At 44.8% G+C, this 13,647-nt stretch overlaps 2 protein-coding genes across 5 annotated transcripts in view; one reads left to right on the top strand and one right to left on the bottom strand.

Moving 5' to 3' along the window:
* Positions 1 to 434: 434 nt before the first annotated feature.
* Positions 435 to 2,337, bottom strand: LOC130127961 (clarin-3). Its single transcript, XM_056297672.1, has 3 exons — positions 2,019 to 2,337; positions 1,580 to 1,765; positions 435 to 1,348 (listed from the first exon to the last, which is right to left on the bottom strand). The coding sequence occupies exons 1-3, from the start codon at positions 2,236 to 2,238 to the stop codon at positions 1,071 to 1,073; spliced, it is 684 nt and encodes a 227-aa protein (XP_056153647.1). The 5' UTR covers positions 2,239 to 2,337; the 3' UTR covers positions 435 to 1,070.
* Positions 2,338 to 4,202: 1,865 nt separating this feature from the next.
* Positions 4,203 to 13,647, top strand: part of LOC130128042 (receptor-type tyrosine-protein phosphatase epsilon-like) — a 56,790-nt gene continuing 47,345 nt past the window's right edge. The window contains exon 1 of one of the 4 annotated variants that reach the window (XM_056297751.1): positions 4,203 to 4,394. The gene's annotated coding sequence lies outside the window, so the exon portion shown is untranslated. Of the gene's footprint in view, positions 4,395 to 10,269; positions 10,345 to 13,647 lie in introns of those variants that run through there. The other 3 variants (XM_056297754.1, XM_056297753.1, XM_056297752.1) reach the window with 3 other exon arrangements.

Raw genomic sequence — 13,647 nt, 5'->3', positions numbered from 1 at the left:
TGCAATTCACAATTTTTCTTACACGAAATATGTTTCAAAACCTTGGACTGTGGGTTAATTGTAAATTGGTTATCGTTTAAACCTGGTTAGCCTGCGTTTGTTTTCATAATTAACCGATTGCATGTAAAATAGATGTAAAAGCGCTTCTTCTCAGACAAACCAACTCAAATGAAAAAAGGAAAATTGCTCGTATATTGCTGACCAGGGCTGACCCGACGTATAAGAGAACTTATTATTATTATTATTATTATTATTATTATTATTATTATTATTATTATTATTTTTAGTCCATGGGGCTGATTTAGTACATGGGAGTCTGCTTAGGGCCCCTGTGGCCACCAGAGGGCCCCCAAGAGTGCTTAAATTTTTTTTTTTGGTGACATATTATCTCACTGGCAATCATGCAAAACTGCAAAACTGCATCGTCTGCTGGTTTATTTTGTTACTTTTTAATCAACCACGTTCAGTATGCCACGAAGCACTGTATCACTATGACCATTAAAGTGTAAATTAACACCAGACTACTCTTGTGAGTTTGCTGACTTTTAAGGTTAAAAACCACAGAAAAGTGAAAACATGCCAGGCTGACATTAGCATTACGTAAGCAACACAACTACAACTAATAAAACTGATAATGGCTGTGTTAGATTTACAGTAGGTGTGTGAATGATCAAGCATTGACAACAGTCAATAGCACTGGCGGCGCCGAGGGCGGGGGAGTGCTCCCTCCAAATCAAATTCTGCTCAGGGCCCCATAAAAGCTTGGGCCGGTGCTGTTGTTGACGATCAGTTATTCAGACAAATGGGACCTGTGACCAGAAAGTGTTCTCCAGAACTGCATGACTAGACTGATCCCCTGCAAATTGTTAAGCAGGCCTTAACATACAAAACAAACTATACACACATTCATTGAAACATTACTGTACATACCTCTGATTCAGTCTATGACTATGACTTCCTATTGAAATGAACATTTTCCATTTCAAAAGAAATACTCTTTGTCCATCTGTAAGTTTGAAGATTGATTCACCGATGGCAAGGATAAACAACACAACTCCCCTCCATGGGCTCTAATACATCATAATCTCCTTGGGTGCGTCCTCGGTGGGCCTCTGCTGTTCTTTCTTATGAGTGTAGGCAGCGTGGTCATATATGAAGATTAAGGCAATGGCTAAGAGAGTCAGTGTTATGTAAGGGATGAGGAGGTAGTATCCTATCTTCATCTCCGTCACTTTTTCAGTCAGGTCCACAGGGTCTTCCCCGATAAAGGTCTGTACTAGTTCCTCCGCCATGTTGGTCAGGTGGACATTTGCCACGAAGCAGATGAGGACCACAAATGCTAAGCATGCTGCAACAGAACAACGTCACCAAGACAAATTCACAGTCTCATGTAGATTTTCAAATATTACAAATATTTCTTCAAAATCTTTAAGGAAGGGCTTGATTGAATGATCAGCATCCTCACTGAGTATAAATGGAGAAAAAAACCCATCTAAAGCCTAAATTATGAAATGTTGGTTCCTATGTAGGTATGTGTATGGTGATCTGAGGTGGTGTGACCACCACTTTTAATCCTTACCGCTGAGCGAGTTGCAGGTGTAGACGCCTATAGGCCCCATGTAGGTCTCATAAGGGTTACTGACGCTGTTGTAGAGGGAGACTAGGATGCTGCCAGCAGAGAATAGAAGACACAGGACCACCAAGCACAACACCACACCATGCAGGACCACAGGAACTCCCCCCAGTTTTTGTAGCTGAGCGAACACTACAGGGACAAAACAGAAGCTTTGTGGTTTATTAACCCAGAAACACCAAGGGCAAAACTTCTATATCAGCTTAAATCATTTGCTTTAGCGGGTTATTTTCAGGAGTGTCTTGTGTAGCTGAGATTTCTTCCTGGTTATCAAGTCTCACCAGGTAGAACGTTCAACGATTCAGCGATTCATGAAACGTACAAACAATATGGATCTAATTATGCTCAATTGAAATTGAGCGATACTTTTCAGTTCATCGTTTACCTGGGAAATCCCTAGAGCCTCCGTAATAGGGACAAAAGAACCGTTCAGAGTTTCCGACAAACAGCGCCAGCTTGATCGCGGCTGTGCCGTTCCCGCTTGGGGTGCACCTCATGGTGGTTTCGGCCCATTCTGTAGACAAGGCGTATCCTAACAACCCCACAGAAATGGAGGTCGCCAGCGCACTGGAGGTATAATGGAGAATCTTCTTAGAGGAAGGCATTATCTTTGTGTTCCAGGTATTCAGTCCAAGTCCCGGCTCCTAATATTTGTATCCGCAAAGTCTTTGAAACAGAGTATGACCACCTGAAAGCCCCGAAAGGGTTACCTTACTGGGAGGGGTAAAATGCAGGCACCTGGTAATAAAACGTCTTGATTATGAGTTTGACCTTTACCCGGGGAGAGGAATAGAGAGTGAATGGAAGAGAACGCAATAGAGAGAGAGGACAGATTGGTGTGTCATACCACTGATAAAATGTTCCTGAACAACACAAACATGGGTAGGTGGTAGCATTGATTGAAAGGGAGAGGCATTTTCATAGCTTATGCATAAGTCTACGAAAAGTGTAGTTGATTTCATGCGGTTCTATGGATTTTATTATATTGTGAAAAATTTGGAAAGGCCCATCACCGAAAAACGTGTTTCACATCAGCAGGCAACTGCAAATGAATTATTGCCTCCACTTTTGCAAATTGAAAATATCTTTTTGAAAGGTATTTTGATAGGCTTTCTTATCATCAAACATGTCCTCCGATTCCAGTCAGAATAAGATTCACATCATTGGATCCAAAGTCCTATTCCTAAATGAGCAAGCTCATAAAAACCTACTGCGGGTTAATGATTTACATTTCCCGCAGAAGGACACTTAATGGAAGAAGTCTGATCACCAGATCTCACATCATATTCTCATATTATGTCAAAGTTGGAGCACCTAAAAAGTTAATGTTTCAGAAAGTATGAAAGGTTTCACAGAGAAAGTAAACACTTTATTTCAAGAAGGATGGTGTTTACCATACCATACCATACCATACCATATCACAGGGTTACCATACCATACAATACCATACCATATCACAGGGTTACCATACCATGCCATAACGTACCATGCCATGCCATGCCATATCATATCACAGGGTTACCATACCATACAATACCATACCATATCACAGGGTTACCATACCATACCATAACATACCATGCCATGCCATATCATATCATATCATATCATATTATATATATCATACAGTGATATTACACTCTGAACTCTGGTCCCTCTCCACTTTTGACTGATATCTCACTAGGTTCCAACTGCTGCACAAAACATATTTTGCATTATGTTATGTTCGTTGTGTCGTCTATTGGCCATTGGTGAGCTGCCCTTTCACTATGTGAGACGTCCTTGTCATGCATCCTTTGTGTTGTCCAGCTGGAATGTGAATTGCTGTATGTTGTAGTGCAGATAGCTAAGACAAATCCCTGTGTACCTTTACTGTACATTGCCAAACAACAACAACAACAACAGAAAGAACAAATTATTTATATAGCATTTTTCATCAGAAGTTACAAAGTGTGAATAAAGTGGTTCTTATTCTGATAGTTTAGGAAGGCTCCCCTCAGACAACCACAGCTGGAATCCGAGATCCCCCCCCCCCATAATAGTAATGTTAACCATCTGAACAGGGAGTCAGGTTACACATTACCTGGCATCTTTATCATGGTTGGAGATACTCTCCATGTGCCACCTTTGAAACGTTTGACCAGGTAGGACGGACACTGGTGCAGCAGCAAACACGCCTACTTCAAGCCAGAAAAAGCAGTTGAAACGTGATGAGGATGTGGCGACGCTTGTTGTACAGGTAATTCACCAATTCTACAAATCAATATTACAGTAAAACGGCCTTGTCATATATTCTGATGAAGTTTGCAGTACATATGCAATACAGTTTGCAATACGTTGCCTACAATACATTGCCTGCGTTTGCTTGTATTTACAGCGGTGGCGGTGAACTGTTAACAGCCGAGTTGACGGCAGTTTTACGGATTACACCTTTAATAGATCGGCGAGTGCGCCGCTCCGTCGCTTTCGGTCTTGTCGTGGCGCACGCGTGTAATAACAAACGCTACCGCCAGGGGTCTCTCTCGCTTTCTCTCCCGGCGCAGACTGAACGGGGAGGGAGAGAGAGCGGGTAGCGGCGACAGGGAGCGGGGTTTCTCCCTGACAGTCCGGCTATGCTCATCTGAACGCAAACTGTTCTTTCCCGGCGGCGGAGAGAAAAAACAAAAAAAAAAACCCACAAACGGCAAGACGGCCCATCTCCACCTCGCCTGCGCGGACAATCTTGCGGCACATCTCGGATTTCGCGTCTCCTTCATCTCGGGTGAGTGACGCTGGTTTAATCTACATGTCATCGTGTTGCGATTTTTATTTCGTTTTTTTTTTAAAACCGAGGCACAGGTTTCAGTTTTTCTAAGTCGGTCCCAGTTAACAACGCAGCGTCGTTACCTGTCGGCCACATTGTTGTGTTACTGTAATCTTTAATGTCAGGCGTGCGCTTCGGTGTGATGGCAGTAAAAGTGGGATCTTTATTTCTTGTCAGCTGCCGCGTCCGGATCATAGTGGCCGTGCGTGTGTGTCAGCGGGCCACCTGAGGGGACTTGGCTGTCTTGACTGGGGAGTGTATATAGTGTGGGTTAACGGAGCGAGAGTGTGTCTGGAGCCCTTACTTCACCTTAGTGTCTCAACTCGTCCTGAGCTTGAACCTTCGTCACGAACGATGGCGTTGGAGGCTCTTCAGTGAACTGCGCTGTGCGTTACGGCTGCTGGTGGGAGCAAGGTAGCATGGGTGCAAATGGCTCAAAGTTGGGCACGGCTGGATTTTCCCTCGGCTTTCGGTTTCTGTACGCTGGCATTTGCCCTGTGTTGCTGAGCGCTGCCTTGACACTCGCTGATAAAGAGACCGTGCTTGTGCTGGGAAAATATGGAAAATGTTGTCGGAATTTTACAGTGTGGATAAATCACACGAGATTTGCCTCCGTGTGTAAGGATACCATAGTTGAGAATACAACAGGTTCTGTTCACAATGAACTGTAAGGTATAACACTGAGGCAAAACTTCTCTTCAAACAGCGCTACCTCAAATATTTCAAACTTCCTCTTGCAAGACGTTTTAGGCAACGTGTTCTTGATATCACGAATTTAGACAGCCAAATTGGGCATCACGATCTAACAACATCCACATTTCGCCTAAACATTAATACCGCCGAAAGACGATTGCTCAGGACTCTGCAATGCTTGGTTGCAAAATCTTCAACGACCCCCCCCCCCCCCCATGGCCTCCAATGTGATGGTAATGTGATAGCTGATAGTGTCTGTCTCTTTTTGCTCGACCCCTCCATGGGAAGGTCAGAGCACAGGTCTCTAGTAGGCCTATACAGCAGTACCCCCGGATGTGGTAGGAACGCAGTGTCTCACTGAAAAACACCTTGACCATTATCCAAAGGAGTTGAATCGAGTGCAACTGGACTTGGTATATATCCGTGAAGACGTTTCGCCTCTCATCCAAGAGGCTTCCTCAGTTCGTGCCTTTCTGAATAGGATAACCATGACCTGGGTGAATGAGAACATTCACAGACACCTTGACCATTGTATGTTGCATGCCAAGTCACAATGTTCTCACCAGGCACGTAACATTGCTTGGTAAAAAATCAAAGCGCTAAAACTTGAATCTTTGCTTCGATTAGGATGTAGCCCCACACCTCAGTTGACTTAGTTGTAGTGAAAATGATTCCTTGGTCGAGATGGAGGCACTAAATGTGAGATGTGCACAAATTCTCTGAGGGAACTTGTGGTTACTGTCAGTATCAGGTCTTCCATCATTTTCTTATTTGTCCATTTTCATCTCTTCGTTCTTTGCATTGCTTCAGTTGCTTGTGACACAGATTGAGGGGCTACAGGAGATGATGGACAGTTTTCACCATGATGGACCAAGCCAAAGTGACGGCTCTTGGGGGAATGATTAGTCCAGCTGCTTGAATTCAGTGGAATTTTTCCTCACAAAATGTGAATGCTGTCCAAATTGGCTGGTCTTTTAGTTTAAATCTCTACCACGACCCCATTAGCCTCCCCATCCCATTCAAGGTCTACACTGAAAAAAAATAAAGTAATAGAAATCTTAACCCAAAAAATTTTAGCCTCGAGAAACCAGACTTTCCAGCTTCCAAGAGAGGAAAACTGCCATGTGAACTCTGATTCTGTATCGCAGCCATTCCTTATTCTGTCTGTCCCATCCGTCATCTCCATATAGGATGAAGGCTGCTTAATCTTCACTTTGTCTCAGATATGGGGTGTGTAGAGTGCATAGAGGTTACTCTGATTTGGCAAGGAATATGTTGAATTAGTAGTGCCATAAGAATACTTTGGTCATCTCATGTGCTAAGGAAATAAGATAAGATAAGATGTACTTTATTAACCCCCGTGGGGAAATTCATCCTCTGTGTTTAGCCCATCCCAACACACACTGTAGCTAGGAGCAGTGGGCAGCCGCTGTGCAGCGCCCGGGTACCAACTCCAGTTCTTCTTGCCATGCCTTGCTCAGGGGCACAGACAGGAGTATTAGCCCCAACATACATGTTTTGATGGTGGAAGGAAACCAGAACACTCGGTGGAAATCACGGGGCGAACATGCAAACACCCCACAAAGGACCTGGGACGGCCTGGGGTTCGAACCCAGGACCTTCTTGCTGTGAGGCGACAGCGCGAACCACTTGGTCACCGTGCCACCCAAATAACAACTACGTGAAGTAAAGGGTGGGAAATGTTTTCTTTATTGAAAAAAAAACCAGATGGGCTGTTACATAAGGAGAAGATTCTTCCTTTTTCTTGTTTGGTTTTTGCCATTTAATGTTTTAGGCATTTATCCTTATTGATGTTCTTACCCAGCTAAAATACATATTCTCAATAGGTAAATCACAAAAGCAAAAATGTCCAAACCTCATTTGACTGCCGTCCGTGTGCTTTTCCTTTTCCTCGAGATGCTGTGAGAATTAGAAAGTGGTTCATTAGGATGCGTTCCCAATGTATACAGCTCCTTGATATTTGAGCATGTGGGTTTATGTACAAAATGAGCAGATGTGGTGATTAGTAAAATCCGCAGTGTGGTGGAGGGTATGAATTAGGATTATCTGGAATGCATGGCAGCCTGCTGGGTGCACGCCTCAGGTTGCCAGCCCAGAGCCGTTTCCTCAGTCGCCTAACCTTAGTGGTCACATATCAGAAACGCAGATTCACAAATATCTCGATTGCGTGCTGTTTTGTGAAGACCTCTTGCTTAGGTGTGTCTCTCAAGTTGCCGCTACATTTTTACAACCCGGTTGAGGGTACACCTTTTTCCTCATATCTGGCCGCAGGCAAGATAAATTGGCACAACAACAACAAAAAAAACGCGCGACTATTAGAGGACGTTGTCAGATATTCACCGGCAAACAAATCCTCAACCGTTTTCAATGGGTGGTTCATGAATAAGACATGGGGAATTGTGAGAGAGCGTTTGATAGAAAAGCGAGAAACTAGCCATTTGTATCCAGCCTGTTATTCTTCTGTTTGCCTTAGTGGAAGCTTGCTAAAGCACATGGCGCTATGTTGCAACTCTAGGCTTGTTAGTGCTTGTGGTTAATGCCACAGATTGCACACATGCAATCTGTCTTTGGATTCTGGCACCATGCCTAAATGTTTTTTGTTTTTTTTTGTGAATGATAAAGACGTTTTACAGATCACACTGAAGAGATGGCATATTTTTAACCCTATGTTAACCAGGCAAGTGAACCACGAAAGCATACCGAGAACCAGGGTGAAATTGTGCAATATTCATATCAAACAAATGATTTTGTAATGTTTGAAAAAAGCTAAGAAAAAAGAGAAAAGTTGTGTATGTACTGAGAGCGGATGCCATGCAAGTGACAGAAAAACCAGGAAAAACAAAGACGCCGAGAGCACTGAGTCGTGTGTTGCTTCCTGCCTTGGGACTGAGGCAGGATTAAGGAAAGCCCCTTTGTCTCCATTCAAGGTGGGACTTGAATGACTCAGGGAGGGTGGACCATCATTGCGAGGGAGGCCCAGTACTTATGGGAGCTGTTAAACACATGGGGGCTACAGGGACGGTCCACACAGCTGTGCAAACTGTTACCTGCTGCCCTCTCTCTCACTCTGCAAAAACCCCATTCGACGTCGACCTGCCTCCCTCCATCAGACCAGAGTTGCACTTCCAGCGTGTCTGCATTAGAGTATGTGTACAACTTCATTTGTTTGTGGTCAGATGTGTTCAGTAAGGCTCGGTGAGGTCATTACAGTGTGGATCGAAATCAAGGCCGCCCCCTTCAGAACTCCCCAGCCATCTGTTTGAAAGAGCCATTATATGTTGCTCCTCTGAGGCGACAGTATGTCCGAGCACATGGTGAGCACACTGAGAAAGATGTGAGGAATATGCTGTCTGTTAAAGAGAGGGTAAAATCCAATTGGTATGCCATTTTGAAACAGCAGTAGGCTAAGCCACCATCTATTATGTGGTCTAAGTGGATTCATCGCTTTGCACTCCTTGTTTGCAGGTAAATTTTGTGATGTAGGAATTTCAGCTTCTTCCACCGTTATGACCGAGTACAAGTTGCCTTCTTATTTGGAAATGCATGAGGTGGTGAGGAATGGCAGGCTGTGGTTAAACCAGCGACCTTCTAGTCTGAACAAGAGACTCTGCAACAGCTGCCAGTAGTAGTATGGATGTACTATATTTCTCCCTCTGGGTAACACATAGTTTCTCCATTGTATTTCTGTCACTGGTTACATGAGCGCACTACAAAGTACACCACAAAGCTCTTAAAAGACAAGTTCTAAGAGATTGACCCACTGACCCTGGAGCCGCTTTATGGGTCTCCAAGGAAAAACGGAAAACAACATGCATTGTTGGATTGGCATATTTCATGGTTTGGCCCCAGGAGTTTCAGCCACGGGTTTCAGACCGCGGAGACTTGTTTACAAAGTTTTCTGCGTTGGTGACATAATAATTGCAGACTCGCATAATTAACACGCAGGGGCCGCGTGTTCACAAACGGGGGTTTTAGCATGAAGACTTGTCTTTTGCATTGAGCCATGACGGCTTTTGTTTTTTATTTCGGGCTGGCAAATTTGTCAGCCCAGTTTGATGCCCTGCTCGGGGACCAAAAAGCAAGGTGGAGCCCAAAAGAGATTAAGTGCCGATGATGTGTGGCCTGATTAAGTTGAAGTGAAAGTAAACACTCAGCTCTGTCCTCAAACCCGCCGACGCGCATATCTTTATCTGAATAAATGCCCGGGAAAGTAAATAGCGGGCTTTCTCTGCGATACAAAGAGCAGCTCTCATGGTGAAGGCGGAGGTAATAATATGGATTAACCATTTTATAACAAGGATGGAAGATTTCATTTCTGCAGGATTTCCTCGAGGACTGTTTGTTTGATGCTAACAGCGCATTAATCTCAGACACGCTCGTCTTGCACGTGCAATGCTCAGGCGTGACACACAGCCACGTTCCCGGATAACAGAGTCTCTTGTTATGGCCCGCGCTCGCTGTTGCGGTTATAAATGAATGTAGTCAATGTGAAACAAAGGCATCATTTCAGGACAACAATCCTGTGGCATTTCTGGAAGTCGCTGCAGAGAATTTTGGACAATTTCTCCTTGCATCGGCTCTCATTGTTCTATATTGCTCTTTGCTATTGGTGGAAAAGGATCGGTCGCTTACTCGTCGAGCTTTTCCCTGGTTGTAGTTGACTCCATCAGCAGCGATGTGATCGTGATCATACACGGGGACGTAGTGTGTTGCAAGAAGTATTTTCTCCTTTTTTTTCTTTTTAGATTTTTTCCCCCTTTTTCTCCCCAATTGCACTTGGCCAAATACCCCACTCATCCGAGCCGTCCCGGTCGTTGTTCCATCCCCTCTGCCCATCCTGGGAGGGCTGCGGACTACCACGTGTGTCCTCTGATACATGTGGAGTCGCCAGCCGCCTCTTTTCACCTGACAGTGAGGAGTTTCGTCAGGGGGGGCGTAGCGCGTGGGAGGATCAAGCTATTCCCCCCAGTTCCCCCTCCCCCCTGAACAGGTGCCCCGACCGACCAGAGGAGGCGCTAGTGCAGCGAGCAGGACACATACCCACATCTGGCTTCCCACCCGCAGACACGGCCAATTGTGTCTGTAGGGACGCCCGACCAAGCCGGGGGTAACAAGGGGGATTCGAACCGGCGATCTCACCGTGTCGGTATGCAACGGAATAGACCGCTACGCTGCCCGGACGCCCCCGTAAGAGGTATTTTCCATCCTCGCTCATGTAAAACCATGAAACTGCGGAGTCGGGCTGGAGTGCCACCAAGGCAACTGTCCTTATGCGTTATTGTACAGTTCTCTCTCTCTGCCAAACTGCAGCCCGGTGTCAGACAGATTATGCCATGTGGTAAATTCACAAGTGCAGTGACTTTTCTCCTGCATCTCCGAAAAGGACCACCATGATGGCTGCTGCAGGCTGTAGTCTTAACAAACGTTAGTGTCAGATCGTATCCTTCTAAGAGTCTTAAAAGGCAAATGAGGTTGGGTTATAAAAGTTGGCCAGAATTTTTTATTCACAGGCTCTCGAGCTCCCACAGTACTTTATAAATCATTAAAATACCAGTTGATCTGTGTTCTTAGAGAGATAGGAGTGGAGGTGTGTGTGTGTGTGTGTGTGTGTGTGTGTGTGTGTGTGTGTGTGTGTGTGTGTGTGTGTGTGTGTGTGTGTGTGTGTTGAAGAGCTGGAGTGTAGGAGGTAGGCAGCGAGTGAAAGAAAGAGAGAAAATAATGGTTTGGTTGTGGCGCTACAGAGGTTGATGACATGGAGGAGATATAGTCTAATGAATAATGCATGTCCAACTAAAGAAACTCATTTTCTATTCATTTTCTCTCTCAGCCGCTTCACGGAGAGTTGTGTATGATCATTTCAATCCCATTTAATGATATTTTCATTGTGTTTTCATTGTCGTAATGTGGTTTGAAGACACTTGAACAAGTTGAATAAACATCCTCTCTCCGGCAGTGAAAGCACAGCGCTGGAACTCAAAATGTCTCACTATTCCTCAGCTTTGATTACGGGAGGCAAATCAGCCGCTGAAAGTACGCCGTGAGAGCTACAAAATATAACGCGGTCATTAAAATACACTCACATTTGTTTATTCTCAAGAAGAACAGCTGAGAAGAGAGCAGAACAGACGACATTGCTGTTCGTGTTAACTGTCTCATAAATCTGGCGTGATGGAATTGTCAGTCTGTTACCAGTCCGCTTCAAGCCTCCTTTTGAAATCGACGCCGCCGAGACGCGTTCAATGATCCAACTGTGCTGATCGAATCAAGGCTCGGCGGCGGCTACACGCCTTGATTCGCTGGCTTCGCTGTCGCTCTTTTGTGTTAAGTCGAAAAGGATGTGACATGGCAAGCGGGGTCAGATCTTTTTCAATTAACGGTACCTTTTAACTTTCGACTCCTCCGGTCCCTTTGTAGCATTGAACCGGTGTTGACTGTGATGAATGTGTTGAAATGAGTGTAGTCAGATGCTGCAGTGAACCCACAGCCAGGGGTGAGCAGACATGCCCCGCATCCCGATGGCCTCCAGCGAGCAGCAGAAAGTGCCGATGCATGGGATGATAATTAGGGCTGCGCTGGATAATATGAATAGCCAAGGTTAAACGCAGTGCGGATCTTATTCAGCCTTAGAAGCCTGAAGATAAAAACCACAGAAGATGGGGAGGATCCTCGATGACGCTTAACCCCGTTTAATTTCTGTCACTGCTTATGGATCCAAAGGGTACTTGTGAATTCACTCTGACGTAGAACATCTCAAATACAAGAGAGGCAAAGGAAGTTAGGGTACACAGATGAAAAAAGAAGCATTGTTATCAAAGGGGCTTTGTCAGAGCTGCCGTTTCCACATAGACAGAAATGTGTCATGGGGAGAAAAAAAAGAAAAATCTGAATCAATTGGATAAATTCATTGTAAGGAAATGTGATGCATTCAAGTGTAAGACTAACTGAACTCTCCCCTGTAGCAGAACATTATGACCGTGTTTCCTTTATTTGGCCCATACCCAGTGGCAGACAGTGTATTCTTATATTGATCATCATACAACTTTAGGTAACTTATAGCGGGTTGAGGTAGGATTTACTGTACAGGCGTGAAAAGATTTTATGTATGATAACAAGACTAGCTCAAAACCCGGTATATGGCTGGACCATGACTACTTTTAGAAAGCGGTTGTTGTGACATCGGTTCTATGAGCAGTTTTCAAACCCTGATTATTTATACAGTTAAATGGCGTGAATTTATTTTTTATATGAAATATTACCTGGCCTCAGTCGCCGCTGCCATGATCACTGGAAAGTCTGGGTGTGACACCCCTTATACATGCACTTCAGTACCACCAGCTCCCTGAAGATGTGAATATTTCACTCCGGCTGTGTGTGGCTATTAGCGCTGTGGTGTTTTTGGAGACTTTTTTGCAGTGGGGCGTTTCAGTCGTATCCACGAACAGCAATATATTACGTTCATTAGCGTTCGTTAGCATGAGAACCGCTGCGCTGATTCACGTTCATGGTCATGACCAATAGGGAAACTCCCACTTCTGTGTTTGTTAGTGACGTCGTTGGTCGGCCGACCAATCGTGTAACTTCAGTGAAACTCCATCACTCACTGTGACGTTCACTCACTCACTCACTTTATATACTCCATCCAGCCATCCATTATCCGAACCGCCTATCTTTACTCAGGGTCGTGGGTATGCTGGAGCCTATCCCAGCAGTCATTGGGCGGCAGGTGGGGAGACACCCTGGACAAGCCGCCAGTTCATCACAGGGCCCCCCCCCCCCACACACACAGCTAGGGACAATTTGGTATGGCCGATTCACCCTGCATGACTTTGGGCTGTGGGAGGAAACCAGAGCACCCAGAGGAAACCCACAAAGACACGGGGAGAACATGCAAACTCCACACAGAGGACGACCCGGGATGAGCCCTAAGGTTGGACTACCCCGGTGCTTGAACCCAGGACCTTCTTGCTGTGAGGCGACCATGCTAACCACTGCGCCATCGTATCGCCTAGTAATAATGTGTACTATAGATACTGTCCTTCCTATTATCTGAAATCTAAGAGAGAAACAACATCGTCAACAAAATCATCATCTAATTGTCACACTTAGTTGTATTGTATGTTATTAACCAGCAGACAAGTTGAGCACACAGTACTTTATGTTCCTACTGGAAATGTACTGCTTTATCAGTTTTTTCAACAGCCCTTAAATTATTATGAAACCCTTAATGTGCACAACCTGATTGTGCAACATTCCCCATCACTTGCTTTGAATGATGCGGCATTTGTTGATGATATAATAAGGTCGGCTTTTCGGGTAGAAGGCTAGCTGTTTGTCTTGTGTGCACTCAAAGCTGTGGTTAATTTGTGGAAATATCGAGTTTTCTAACCTGTTGATGTGATTTTCTATGAAGAATGATTTGCTGTAAAGAGAAGCTAAAAGCTCACATGGCCAATAATGCAGTGTATCAGGGTCTGTTCTAACAAATGACGCTGAGGTA

This window comes from Lampris incognitus, chromosome 17, assembly GCF_029633865.1.
Source record: "Lampris incognitus isolate fLamInc1 chromosome 17, fLamInc1.hap2, whole genome shotgun sequence".
In the NCBI taxonomy this organism is placed as follows: Eukaryota; Metazoa; Chordata; class Actinopteri; order Lampriformes; family Lampridae; genus Lampris; species Lampris incognitus.
This window is presented reverse-complemented; position numbering and strand designations above follow the sequence as displayed.